This window comes from Choloepus didactylus, chromosome 2 (genome assembly GCF_015220235.1).
Source record: "Choloepus didactylus isolate mChoDid1 chromosome 2, mChoDid1.pri, whole genome shotgun sequence".
NCBI lineage: Eukaryota > Metazoa > Chordata > Mammalia > Pilosa > Megalonychidae > Choloepus > Choloepus didactylus.
Window position 1 is genome coordinate 233,276,905 of NC_051308.1, and position 13,980 is coordinate 233,290,884.

The following is a 13,980-nucleotide window of genomic DNA, read 5'->3' on the forward strand; positions in this document are numbered from 1 at the left end:
AAATGGTTACTACTCCTGAGAATCCTTTGATGTGATCTCATTCTTCTTATTAAATGGGCAAGAGGATCCTCAGTTTTTATTTTCTTTCTCATCTCTTACAGTGTTAATTATCCCGAGTGGCTATTTCCAAAACCCAACCATAAAACTTGCATCTTTCTTACAGACCTCTTGGGCATATTAAGTGTGGTTTGCTTTTTGTTTTTTAGCTGCTATGAATCCGAATACCCTTACTACTTAGGGAGATGCGTCCATGTGGAAGTCCTGTGGGAGGAAGGCAAGGAGCCAGATCCTCTAGCACAGCTCTTTTCACCCAAGTCTCCACAAGAGAACTACACGTAACAGAGAATGATTCAAGCAACTACTTTCACTGTTGTCCCAAGGGCATGCAAAGACTTGCTCTTCTATCTGCACAGGAGAGAAATGATTGGTTGCCTCAGGACATCCGGGTCTAATTCTCTCTCTGGCCAGTCTAATGTCTGACCCTGGGCTTCAAATAAGGACACATGGTCAAGGGCGACAGCAGTGGCTGTAAGTCTCGCTGTGACATCCTGGAGGGTTTAGCAGACATGCTGCCCAAAACACTTCCATCTTTGACATGTATTGACAGAAGTAAAAATATTTATTTTCTTTTTATCTTAGAAATCTGGTCCCACAAAAAAGCCAACACTTTTTTTCAGTTCATGGTCTTTCTTGACCTTTCAGAAAAGAAATCTTTCAACTGAGAGGTAAAATGAGTCAATAAAAAGAACTTCAGATGTATACTCAAATAAAATTCTTTCTTATGAACCAGTAACTTAGGCAACCCCAGACTTCCAGTTCACCCCTAGCTCCTTCTCTCTGTCATTCACAGTCTCTGAAGGAGAAAAGAAAGTTAAGAGGTTTTCTGCAGACAAGGCACTTCAGGAACCACAAAGGGGAAACCTTAAAGCAGCCAGGAACTGCACTGACAGCCCCAGAGAGCTGCCAGCGGACCAGGAGGCCGATCCCCTCCATGAGAACAGTTTCCTCTCCCATGGGAACAGTTTCCCCTCCCGCCCAAACACAGGTCCATCTGGCTTCCAGCACCTGCCCCGGCTCTGCACTGCCCATCTGGCTTGGAAGACGTGGAAACCAGGCAACTTGGCAGAGAGAAACACTGCTTCCTGAGGCTCAGGGCCAGCCCGAGGCTGGCAGAGAGGAATGCCCTCAGAAGCGCTGCTGGGGCACAAAGCAGAAGCAGTCCCTTTCACAAACACAAGGAGTTAATGCAGATCAGCACATTAGCAAAGCAAAGGTTAAAAAGAAAATAAACAGCTGCCTAACACTCTCAATTTCCCTCCAGACTGAATGTTCAAGCTGCGGCCTATAGGCTGCTAGAACTCAGGAAAGAATCCCTCTTCTGGAAGGCCCCGACTTAAGTGGCTACAGCCACTGGGAGGGCAGAAAGCCCTCCTTCCGAATGGTGATCATGTGACATGTAAACCCTGAGAAGGGCTGATCTGAATCCAGGCAGCAAACTTAACCCTTTTGGGGGGCCTGGGTTTAATACAGGTCATTTGGATGGAAGAAGTCAAGTCTCAGAGTCTCAGAGCTTTTCTTCTCCCGTGTTCTGGTTGTATTCTTGAATCCCAGGGACCAACCAGTGTGACAGTGTGTCAAGGTGCCAGTTTACTCCTAACATGCCCAGTCTGTCAAGGAAGCCAAGCAAGGAGGAAGGAGAGAGTCATGCTCCAAACAGAGGCCAGCTGGGGAGTGCTTCGTGCTCCTTCCTTTGGCCCAGATGAGGCGGCTCCTTCCCAGAAATATGAGGAGAGACAGTAGTGCTCAGGTCAGAACTGGACCCAGCCTGTGCCTGGCGGAGTCTGGCTGGAAGTCGACCTATAAGGGAAGACGGGGAAGGGGACACGGTCAAGTATTTGAAAAAACAAAGCAGATAAAAGTTGGCTATTCTCTGGGCAGAAAGAGCTTCGTGAATTCAGTCCCTGAATATTCTAGAGCAGGGATCAGCAAACTATGGCCTGGGAGACAGTCACACCCACCTATTCACATGTTGTCTGGATGCTGTAACAGCAGCAATGAGTAGTTGTGACCAAGACCAAATGGCCCACCAAGCCTGTATTTGCTATCTAGTCCTTTACAGGAAAAGTTTGCTGACCCCTATCCTAGAGCATATAAACAATAGTGCAATAGGAATTTAGCTTCTTTTCCCCCTGACCCCAAGTGAAGGCCTGACATTTTATGGAGTCAGAGAAAGCAAGAGACCTTGCCTCTGAGGCTTTAATAGAATGAATCTGGGTCCTGACTTCTCGGGGGGTGGGGGGTGGCTCGAGAAGAGGGAGGTGCTGGGGAAAAGCTGAAGCTCTTGGTACGATGGTTGAAAGGACTCCGTCTAGCAGTGGAGAGCTGCAAAAGCCTTCACAGAGACAAATGTGCAACAAGTGGGGACTCTGGGACTCTGTTCTCTGGCCAGCCTGAAAATGTCCAAATTGGAGCTGTTACTCTAAACAACAGAAGGAAGGGGTTTGGAGCACCCCACGTTTTCAGAGAAACAGCCCTGACCCCAGGCAGACAGCAGAGAATGGGATCCTCCTCACCCTGTGGATTTGGTAAAATCTCCCCAGATGTCGGTGGTAGCAGTAGTGGCAGGCTTGGGCTGCAGCCAGGACATGGTGGCACCTCCTATTGATGTCCCCAAGTTCAAGTGGCAGGAAAAGAAGAAACAGGGGAGTCAGAGACTTCTTTCAGTTGTCTCAGTGACCCCCAAATCAGGTGGCTGAGAAAGACACTGAGAGATGGACTTTCAGGCAATAAATCAACAGTGAGCTTCCCTGTTTCCACCAAATTCTCATGAGCCCTCGAGAGTTCCTGGAGGAAAAAAAGGCCACATACCAGGAGGGGAGGGTGGCAGCGAGAGTGAGTCCCATGTCATCTATCACTCCTATCTGAAGCTGACTTTGTTTTCACTGCCCACGGTGGAAATATGTCTACATTTTACAGTGCACTGCCCTGGCTTCTCGAATGGCAGATGCCCAGCAAAACCGCAAGATCATCTTCTTGTGAATCCGGCAAGTCAGCATCTGGATCAACCAATGCTGTGGAGTGTACATTATGTGCCAGACAGGTGCCAAGTCCCAAGGACCTGGACTGCCTTAGGGGTTGGGGAGGGCCTTCTGGGAGAGCTGATATCTGTGTACATCTGCTCACCAAGGTGGGTGGGCATAAGGGGGCTGCAGTGCCTACTCCTGTGCTTTACTGACACCTCCCCCAGTGCTGCCAACTGTCCCTTCTGAAGAGTGTGTGCCTACCACCCTCTGCCTTCCCACTAACGTGTTATTTCAAACTGTTCTGGGCAGGGAGTCCAGATAAAACTAGGGCCCTCAACGGATTATGAGATTTACAGCTTATTAAGTGCTTAATGTATGTTATTGCATTTGATCTCACCACAGCCCCTGGGGGAAGACTGGTCAGGACTAGCCATGTGACTGTGCAGGTCGCTAAGTCTAGGTTTCCTTATCTCTAAAATGGGGACAATAACAGTGGCTACTTCATAGGACCGGGGTGAGGATGCAATGAGTTAATATATGTGTAGTGCTTAGCACAGGCCTGGCACACAGTGATGAGAATGACAATGTTAATAAAAAATGAGAGCTAACATTCAGTGAGTACCTACAATGTTCTAGGGACTGTTCTATGTGCTACACATGAATTTGCTCATTTGCTCCTCACAAGAAACCTGTGTTGATGGTGTTATTAATATCTCCATACTACAGGTGAGGCAAGTCAGGTACAGAGAAGGGAGCAATTTTCTGACGTTCACACAGCTGGTGGGCTAGAACCTGAACTTAGGCAGTCTGATTTGGGAGCATGCCTAAGTGCTCTTCAGGACCCTATTGTGTAAAACCATTGTGTTTGTAGACATGCCAGCTAGCTGCTTGTCATGCTCATCAGAATCTAAGCTCTTGAGGGCAGGGACTTTATGCAGTATCCTCAGTGCTTAAAACTCTGCCTGGCACATGGCAGGCACTCCATAGTATCTGTCAAAAATGCACCAGTACCTGAAGGCAGGCCTAGGACTAGAGCGCACAGAGCATAGTGAGCATACAAATAACAAAGGGAACACATTCAGAATGCAGATTCCATCCCAGCTCCCAGTGAGGCCAAGGCAGATGGTCCTGTGACCCCACTCTGAGCAACAATGATTAAAGAATAATTCTTGATGTCAGCCAGGGCAGGGGCTCCCTGATGGCTACTCCTGCCGCTCTTCTGACTTGGGGTATTCCCCACAGGGCTGAGGTTTGAAGTCTGACCTCCAGATAGGGGAGCCAGTGTTGGGGACTCTTGAGATCCCCCTAAGAACCTGGGGAGAACTATATGGAGAAACAAGCGGGTGACAGCCAGCCAGCCTGGGAAGGCCACATGCATCAAGCTGGGTAGGCAGGGTGGGGAGGTTAAGGTGAAGGGGCTGGCATCCTAGCACACTCAAAGCCTGGCAACAGGCACTAACTTCCAGAAACCCAGGGTCTCCAAAAGGCTGTCCTTACATCCTGGGACAAGCACCAGCACAAGCCTCTCAGCATCCTGCCAACTAGACCTCCACTGAGGAGCTTGCTCCAAACCACGTCTCCAATTTTATTTCCCCCCACTCATTTTTACATACTTTTACATACTGTACATACATCCGTCTCCCCAAACATACCAGGTATTTACATATCTGAGCCCTACTTATACTCTCCTCACTGCTGAGACTGCCAACCAATCCTTGCCCCAATCTCCTTCCTTCAAGGCCCAGCTCAACTGCACCCCTTCCAGAGCCTCCCCAGATCACTCGGGCCATAAGTGAATCTCCCCTCCAGACATTTGGTTTTTGTGCTCAAGACTCACCTCTCCTACTAGATCTGAGCTCCCTGGGAGCACAGACTGTGCCTCCATCACCCACTCACTCAGTAAGTACCAACTGAGCAGCCACTCGGAACCAGGAACCTAAGGCCTATGATTTCACAGGGGAGGGCAGACACCTTGGAGGGGTAAGTGGTGGGACCTAGGGGAGCAGAGGAGTCTCTACCCAGTGTGTGTAGGTCATAGCTGTGGTGCCTGCCTCCCGAGTTTGACACCTACAAGTACTAAGGACAAACCAGTGTGTGTGAAGGAGAGAACACCACAGTGCCTCACTTGCCAGGGGGAAGAGGAACCCCTAAGGTACAGATTCAGCAGAAAGTTCAGTCACCACCTGAGCACTGACCTGAACTGGGAGCAACTGCTGGCTGGGCTAGGGAGCCCCCCACAGAAAACTGCTCCCCGGGGGGAGGGATCAGGGTGGAAGATTTCCCCCCTGGAGGAGGAGGAAGCAAGCTCAGTCCTCCTGTGCTGGCGGGCCGGGCTCGGGGAGTCCCCGCTGCTCCTTCCTTCTTCTTCATGTTCTAAAGAGAAGAAAGGAATGCCAATTGGTCAGTTCTGCTGGAGTCCCAGGCACTCTCAGAAACCCAGGAGCAGAGGCCCACATGGCCCCCAGGCTGCAATGTCTGTATAACCAAAAGGGGGTCAAGAGCCACCTGGCACCTTGATTGTTAAGAGCTGTAGTCAGTGCATCACAATGCTAAAACTATCAAAACTCTGGCAGTTTTATAACCAAGTACCTGACTTCAATCATCATCAGAGAAATGCCAATCAAAACTACAAGGATATGCCATTACACACCCAGCAGAATGGCTCAAATGGAAAACACTAAGTGTAGACAGGAATATGGCACTGCTGGTAGCAGCATAAACTGGGAAAACTGTCTGAAAGAACCTACCAAAGTGGAACAGATGAATTTACAACCCTGGAATTCTACTCCTAGAAATGCAGACACATGTGCAAAAGACATGGACGTGAACGTCCCCAGCAGCACTATGTGTAACAGCCACAAACTGGAAACTCTCTAAATGCCCATTATCTGTTAAAATGGATAAATAAACAGGGTCTCTCTCACAATGGAATATGCTACGACAGTGAGAATGAACAGACTACATATACAATATGGAAAAGTCTCACAAATACTTTATGAATAAAAGAAAAGCCATTCACGAAAGAGCATAAAGTACATGATTGAATTCATAGCAGTTAAAAACCAGGCAAACTCGAAGATGTTCCAAGTCAGGAGAGTGGTTAATCCAGGAAGGAGAGGGAGAGGGGCTTCCAGAGTGCTGATAACTTTCTGCTTCTTGATCTGGGCACCTGTTTGTGTGGGTAAGTCCTGTTGTTAAAAATTCACTGAGTTCCGCATTTATGATCTGTCCGTTTTTTGTATGCATATTCCACCTTCAATAAAATGTTAAAAAAACAAAAACTAAGCACAAAGCATGAGCCAGAAACCAAAGTAAGTTACAGAAGATGATGTGGTTGCTTACTTGTAAGGAAAGCAGATTTTTAATCAAATGGCAAGACCACAGCCATGAGGTCAAAAGATCTACCCACGTGAATACAGCTTTGCCAGTTATTTCTAGTTCTATGGCCCTGGGCAAGTTCCTTAACCTCTCTGAGCTTCAATGTCCTCATCTATGAAAGGGGAAGGATATTTAATTCATGTGTGAAAGTGCCTGAAAACACTACCTGGCACACAGCTGATGTTCAGTAAATGCTAGTTTCCTCCAAGCAAGAGAAAGAATCACATCCCAACCAGTTCACTGGATTTGACCTGCATTTTCTCTTAAGGGCCAGTTGGCCAACTTCAAGGGTCCCAAATCATCACCAGCATGAAGCAGAAAAGAAGAGAAAGACATAGTAAATAAGGAGGGAGAGCATTAGTTTAGGGTTAAAAAGTTTGTTTAAAAAACAAATCCATTTGGTCCCTGATTCCCCCAGATTATGGCCCCAACTCAATCCTCTCACTCCACTCCTACAAGTCTTGGCAACCCAGCCCACCCCAACCTTTTCCTGCTGCCAAAGGACTGGTTGCCACAAGCAAGGGGCAAAGGAGCCAGAAGGGGGAAAGCCAGTTGCAGGGCAGCTCAGAATGGAGACACAGGAGCCCCATCAACACCAGCAGCAGGAGCTGCTCTGCCCACAACCACCCTGATCAAAGGCTCACTGGCCAGCTACTGGGGACCCGCCTTGATGTCTTCTGGCCTGGAGCTCCCCCAAATCTTTCTCAACCAAGGCACAAGGCCTAGCACAGCTTAGGATGAGCACACTGATGCCCCCCGGACCTCTCTAACAGCCATGACAGAAACGCCAGCTCTGGCAGAAAATGACTGATGCTCCTGCTCAACTCCGAGCCTTTGCACATGCTATTCCCTCCACCTGAATCAGCCTTTGACCTCTCTTCACCTGCTTTCAGATCACTTCTTCCAGGAAGCTTTCCTTGGTTCCCTCAGCTCTGGGCTGTGTCCCCTCCTCTAGGAGCCACCAGGACATCTCTTTTCCTGCCATGCTGTAATCACAGCTTTACTTGCCCAACTCAGCTCAACTCTGAGCTCTACGAGAGCAGAAGCTTCTTGTTCCCCCCTGGCATGGTTACCTGGCACAAGGCAGCTGCTCAATAAACATGTGCTGAATGGATGGAACCAAACTGTGGGAAAAGAGTGAAAGTTTGGTGCTAGTCTGGGTTTGGTGGCCACAAGGATCACGTGGCCAAGAAAGGGTGGGACTCACTGCAATGTTGATCTTGATGGTCTGGCCCTCCTTGAAGCCCAGATCCAATTTGGGGCCTTGGTCTGGATTCTGGGCTTGTTTTGCAAATTCACACTGCTGTTTCACCCACCTGTGGAGAGAAGAAGACAAGAAAGTTGAGGAAGGAAGAGGAGACCAGCTGCCCTGCACTCACTCGCACACTCATATGCCACTTGCCATCGGCCCAGGACGAGACCTACTGACGTGGTACTGGATGGCAGAAAGAGTGCAGGCCTGGGAATTAGGCCTGAATTCAAATCCTGACTCACATACTTAAGTAGCTATATGCACTTCAGTTTCCTCATCAGCAAAATGGGACAATTCTTTATGTCTTAAAGATCGCTAACAGAATTCGGCAAGATCACCTAGGCAGAGAGCTCTAGCTCACCATCTAGCACTCATTAGCTGTTACGGAATTTCAGTAGCTGGCCCTCTCCTCCCCAGCACTTGGCATGAGAACTAATAAGATGGGGTCTCTGCATACCCCCCAAAGGCTTATAAGGTAGATGGTGAGGCAAGACTGATGCCCAGGAAGGAGAGATAAACACAGCCTCCATAAAGCATCCCATCCAGCAGCCACCCGGGGCAGGAATACCAGGTCAGGGAAGAGCCAAAGAGCCCACATGGGTGGCTGGGCATCCCCATTGGCTGGCAGCTGGAAGTGGAGTACTGTGGATGGCAAGGAAGAAGTATCTCCTACCTGGTCATTTAGCTTCATAAAGGACCACTAGGGCGCCTGGTGGATGGCCTGGGAATCCAGCCCCTACTTTTACGTCATGGAGGAGCAGGCCCAGGAAGCCCAAGGGAGACTGACAAGGGCTTTGGCTGCTTAGCAACCTAGTAGGGGAAGAGACATGACTGGCACTGCGAGGGCCAGCTGACTGAGATGGTAGAGACGGGCCTCGAGAAAAGCAGATGACTTGAAAGCAGAGATGAAGACTGGCAGTGGAGAGAAGAGAGGCCTGCCTCAAAGGAGTTTTCCTGAGGCTCTATGGCAGACAAATCACATACAAACACCCTGGGTTTCCTAACCTGGGAAATCATTCTATCCTGAGAAAAGGAAAGGGGCATGAGCATGTGTCACCAAGAGACCACTCACTTGAAATGGTCCTGCAATGCAACATTGAAGTCAAAGGCATCCCCTCGGTCCCCGAAGCCAACTCCAATAAATGCTCGTCGTCCTGGGGGACAACACACAATCAATCCCACATCCCAGAGGCAGGAAGAGGAAAATACTTTCTCACGAGGAGGAATCACCAAGGCCCACACATACCATTTCCGTCTTCGATGCGGATAACGAAGTATCTGCTGGAATCTGTCACGCTCTCCACAGCAGTGCCAGGAAACTGATCCACTGGTGCCTGAGCAAAGAGCTCCCCTGGAAGTTTAAGTTGGGGTAAGCCTTGAACCCCCTCTCAGCCTGACAGTTCTATCATATTACTGGAGCCAGCCTTTGTTGCTCACCCTTGTGGGCTCAGGCAGACCTTCAGAGATTCAAATCAAATCTATTCTTGCTGAAGGGAAGACACAGGTAACATAACTAAGGAAAGACTTAAGTCAGAGGTGGCCTAGAGGTCAAATCCAGCCCACAGTTTTAATTTTTTGTTTCACTGACAAACATTTCAAAATCAGGTTACACATAAAATCATCCAGATTTTGGGCTTCTAAAATCGGAAGCTCTAGCAATCCTGGGCTCCATTTCCCATATGAAATGACAGGCTGGAGCTGCTGGCCACCCATTCACATCACCTACCGGAACACTCTGAGGGCCCTGGAGCAGGTGAGCCATGGCTTAGGTGAATCACACCTTCAGGAAAGGCCTAGCATCTGAGGCAGGGCTGTAAGAGCTGTGGGTGAGCCCAGAAGAAAGAAGGAGGTTTCTGCACCCATAGAGGAATCTGAAGCAGGCTGATTTCATTCAATCTCAGAGACAGAGCAAAAGAGTGACTGGTTTAAAGGGAGCTCTCACGAAATGCATTCCCTTGTCACTACTGCTTCCACAGTCCAGTGCAATACAAGCTTCCTGTGGGCATTTGACTGGGATCACAGTCACATGCATAGACCTCTGTTGGTGCTTTAAGCATTTCACAAAATATTTTCTCCCAAGTCCTATGGTTCAGAGGAGACTGCAACAAAGACTGAACTGAACCAAAACTGATAGCCCTAAAACCTGCAGCTTCTTTCCAATTTATCTACCCTTAGTTTGGTACCCAAGACTCAGGACTCACTGGGCTGCCTTTAGCCTAAAGCAGTAGTTCTCAACCAGGAGTGGTTTTGCTCCCTCTCCCCATCAAGGGACATGTGGAAATGTCTAGAGACATTTTTGATTGTCACAACTTGGAGGTTCTACTGGTAGCTAGTGGGTAGAGGCCAGGGATACTGCTAAACATCCTTCCTTGTACTTGACAGTCCCCCAACACACACATACAAAGCCTCTGCTGGCCCCAAATGTTAGTAGTACTGAGGCTGAGAAACCTTTGCCTAAAGTGATAGACTTGTTATTTCAACTGGACAAGATGAACATTACCCAAGCTAAGAGCATCCCTGAGAGGTAGCTGTTACACTAGGAGGTATGTTAGTCACAGTTTCCAAGGACCCCCCAGGAAAGGTGTTGCCTTGTGACACCACCTGGGATGTTCCAACAACTCTCACAGCCAGAAATCTGTCCCAGTCACAGAAGCTGCCTCTTCAAACTCCCCTGCAGCCAATACTCACCCTGCCAACCCCATGTTCCAGGAGAACAAATCAATGTTTTCCATCACATTGCAGTTCATAAAACAATTTCACACACACCTTCTCACTTTATCTTTCTAACAACCGCGTGAAGTAGGGACTAATGTCACCCCCATTTCAACAAAAAGGAGGCCAAGGCTCCAGAGGTCATGTGGCTTGCCCAAGGTCCCACAGCCCAAGCAGAAGCAGCAGCCAGTTCTACCTCTAAATCTCTGCACATTTTTCTGCCCCACAGAGAGAAAATCTTTACACATTAAGAAAACAAATGACCAAGTGCCATGAGACCTAATGGAGCAGGCCCTGTGCCCAATCCACTCTGGGCCCCAGGCTGGATGTACTCCCAGCTATGCTGCCCTCCACAGCTTATCCAAAGGCAATGGCAGCATAGGACTGCCAGAGAGATTTCCCCAAAGGCGACATCTGCCAGCTGACCCCGACACTACCCAGCTTTGCTTGTCCTCTCACCACAGAAAGAGCTGAGTAGGAGAGTTTCCAGCTTCTTCAGTTAATGGGTGTGGTCAGCTCTGGGGAGTTACCACTTAGTTGATAAACAGAATCCCTGACTGAGAAGCAGCAGAAGGCTGCATGTTTTCGCCAGTTTGTCTTCAAGGCAAGTTCCAGGGCTTCCTACTTGGGACCAATCTGCAGGTCTCCTCTCCTTGGTCTCCAAAATTAGCATTTTCCTAAGACCCTCCAAAAGGAACAGGTGCTTCTTGACAGGAAATCTTCTCTTTTACACCTGGAGACAGTGGTTTCTACAACTAAGTAGGTGAATGGAGACAGCTTAAAGGTACACTGGAGTCTCTGATTTCCAGGACAGACTCCCATGGGCCCTGAGCAGCCTTGGCAAGCCCCAAGATGCTTCTCCCTTTAGAATGCAAGTGCTGTGGCACCTCAGCCCCCCACAGGCCTCCTTGCCTTTACCTGAGGTTCTGTCCTCCAGCTTGATGTAGGCGATCTGCCCTTTCGCAGTGATCCGCAGGCGGCCACTCCACGATGGCTGGTCCAGCTGCCACTCCGCAGCCCTAAGGGGACAAAAACCAGAGTTGCCACCAATGCCCAGGGTGAGAATGGGAAGGCATGTGGGTTACTTGTTCCAGACCAGGGGTTGGCACATGTTGTTTGGTAAAGAGGCCAACAGAAAATATTTTCAGCTTTGCAGGCCTTATGTTCTCTGTTGCAACTATTCAACTCTGCTGTTGAGAGCAGGAAGAGGTGTTTTCTACACAGTGTGGCTATATGTCAATAAAATATCAGGGAAAATGAAATTTGAATTTTACATAATTTTCATGTGTCATGAAATAGTCTTAACTTATTTTCAAGCATGTAAAACTGTAAAAACCATTCTGAGCTTGTGGGCCATAAAACACAGTGGGTAGTAGTTTGCTGACCCTTGTTCTAGCCTTAGAGACCTTTTCAGTGCAGCAGGACTTCTAGTTTACTTTCTGTAGAGGAAGTAGTTACTGAGGCCTATTGTTTCTGTTCTAAGACACTCCTATGCTGCAGGGTCAGAGTGACCATTTGGAACCACTAGAGACCTTCTGGAGGAAAAGTACACTGGGGACGAACTAGTAGTAGGAAGGAAACAAGAGCAACAGTACACATGAGAAGAGGGAACAGGTGTTCAAAAAATATATTCTCAAAGGTCTCATGGCAGAAAGAAACCCAAGAAACTAGGGACTTAACAGCAATTGCCTCTTGTTGCTCTTTCAAAGTAGCAACTTCACATTTTAGTTCCAAGAAGGAGCTCAGTAAATCCCCAAACACCCAAATGTGGGTGTTTCCAAGTGGGCTTTCTTGGAAGTTCCTACACTTGTGCTCTAAGTGACACACAAATGCAGACTCTCAACTCACAATTCAGCAGACTCAGTTTCAGTTCCTCTTCTCAGGGCAACAGGCTTTAGACTCAGGCTGAGCAGGGCTCTGAGGCTGAAGTGCAGAAGCCAGCAGTTTCCTGTGCGCCAAATTAGCCACACCTAGCACTTGGTAACCTCACTCTCTGGGGGGACCGAGACCAATCCTACTGACAACCCAACAGGGGGTGGGGGTAGATGCCCATCCCTGGTTTGGTGGCCCATGTCTGGTTTGATATTACAGGGTGTCAGCATTTTCTCTCTAGGGTATATAGAAAGTAAATGCATTTTTTGTTGTTGTTTTTACTATTGTTTCCATCATACTATTTTAAAATTATGTCATGAATGTAGCAGGTGTTCCATAAATATTTGTTCACTAGAGAATCAACCACAAGCCCATGAAAATACAATTGGAAAATAAGAAAGGCCAGAACGTGGATACGCCCTCACTCTAGTGGCGCAGGCCAATCCTGTATATCCAAATAACTTGGACAAACTCTGCTTTCAAGAGCCACCCCTCCCACCCCCCAAATACCAGCATATCCCTCACCACCACCTAGTGGCACAGAATAGCCATAGGCCAGGCTGTCTGTCCAGTGTATCTTTCAGATTTTAATATTTTCTGCTTTCTTTTGGTGGATAATACATACTGATAATAAAGTGCAAATGGTACAAAAGATACAATGAAGGGAAGTCTTCCAACCCTGTTCCCTTCCCCTGAGGCAGTTTCCTGTGTTCCCTTCCAGAAATACTCCATACATTTACAAGCTGTAGGTGTGTTTATTTATCTCAGAACACTTCCCTAGAGAAGTGCGGCTGGATTTCTCTCCACTTCCTATCAGGTGCGAGATTCGCGCGAAGGGAGGTGGGCAGCGAGAGGGTCTCTGGACTTCGGCCATCAGCCTTTGGCCGGTTCTGGGCCTCCTCCCTTTCCCGCGAGGATTTCCGCCCGTGATAGGACCCCTCCTCCAGCACCTCTTTTGAAGGATCCCTTCAAGGCCATCGGTTAGCGCGGACAGGGAAAGGCCTGTGACACCACCACCCTCGACCAAGTTTAGGGTACCCGAGGGCCCACCGAGGTCCCCAAGGGCTAGACCTGGCTTCGACGCCTTCGCCGCCGCCGGGAGCCCCGAGCGTCGGGCTGAGAAGGCCGAAAGTATAGATGTCCCTCCATGCTCTGGCCTAGTAGTGGAAGAAGCCGCACCATTTCCTCTCCCCTCGCCCCTAAATCGGCCGGGTCCATCCAAGGCTCCCACAGTGGGTGTGTCGAGGCGGCGAGGAAGGGGTTAAGTCGGGGCTAGCTCGGCCCAGGAGCGAGCGGTCACCTGTAGCCACGGTTGGTGGCCCGCGGCGGGATTCGGTAGACGTGGACCTCGGGCTTGACACAGAGAACAGACTCATACTCGCACTCCTCCATCTCGACGCCCGGAGCCCACCGAACTTCCGGCTCCCTCCCGGCCGCGGGGCCGGAAGCGGCGCGACTCTATGACCAGGTCTGGCTAGAGCGGCAGCTTGCAGAGCGCAGCACCTCGCCGTCCGTGCGCCCTCCGCTGGAGACTAGGGCGCAAGGCTAGCAGCGGATGGACCCCGGGGTCCTCCCGAGGCTTCCCCTTCGCACAAGGCTCCATCTGCTGCAGACAAAGCCTTAAACACAGACCCCACAGAAATCTGCGCTCTTTTGTGGATCCTCCCCCTCCCCTCGACTGTTACACCTGGGGCCCAATTGGCTGCGATTCAAAGCTTTAGCTACCCACACACATCGTGCACG

The 13,980-nt window shown here is 49.3% G+C and overlaps 1 protein-coding gene across 2 annotated transcripts; it reads right to left on the reverse strand.

Annotated features, from left to right (window-relative positions):
• Window positions 1-600: 600 nt before the first annotated feature.
• NECAP2 (NECAP endocytosis associated 2) lies at window positions 601-13,674 on the reverse strand. Of its 2 annotated transcripts, XM_037828396.1 has the most exons (8): window positions 13,538-13,674; window positions 11,284-11,384; window positions 8,900-9,004; window positions 8,726-8,807; window positions 7,609-7,717; window positions 5,219-5,396; window positions 2,574-2,658; window positions 601-1,857 (listed from the first exon to the last, which is right to left on the reverse strand). In XM_037828396.1, exons 1-8 carry the CDS (start codon window positions 13,627-13,629, stop codon window positions 1,809-1,811), a joined length of 801 nt encoding a protein of 266 aa, XP_037684324.1. In that variant the 5' UTR covers window positions 13,630-13,674; the 3' UTR covers window positions 601-1,808. The 2 variants fall into 2 exon arrangements, with proteins under 2 accessions (XP_037684324.1, XP_037684325.1); XM_037828397.1 differs by lacking the exon at window positions 2,574-2,658.
• Between the last annotated feature and the right edge of the window lie 306 nt (window positions 13,675-13,980).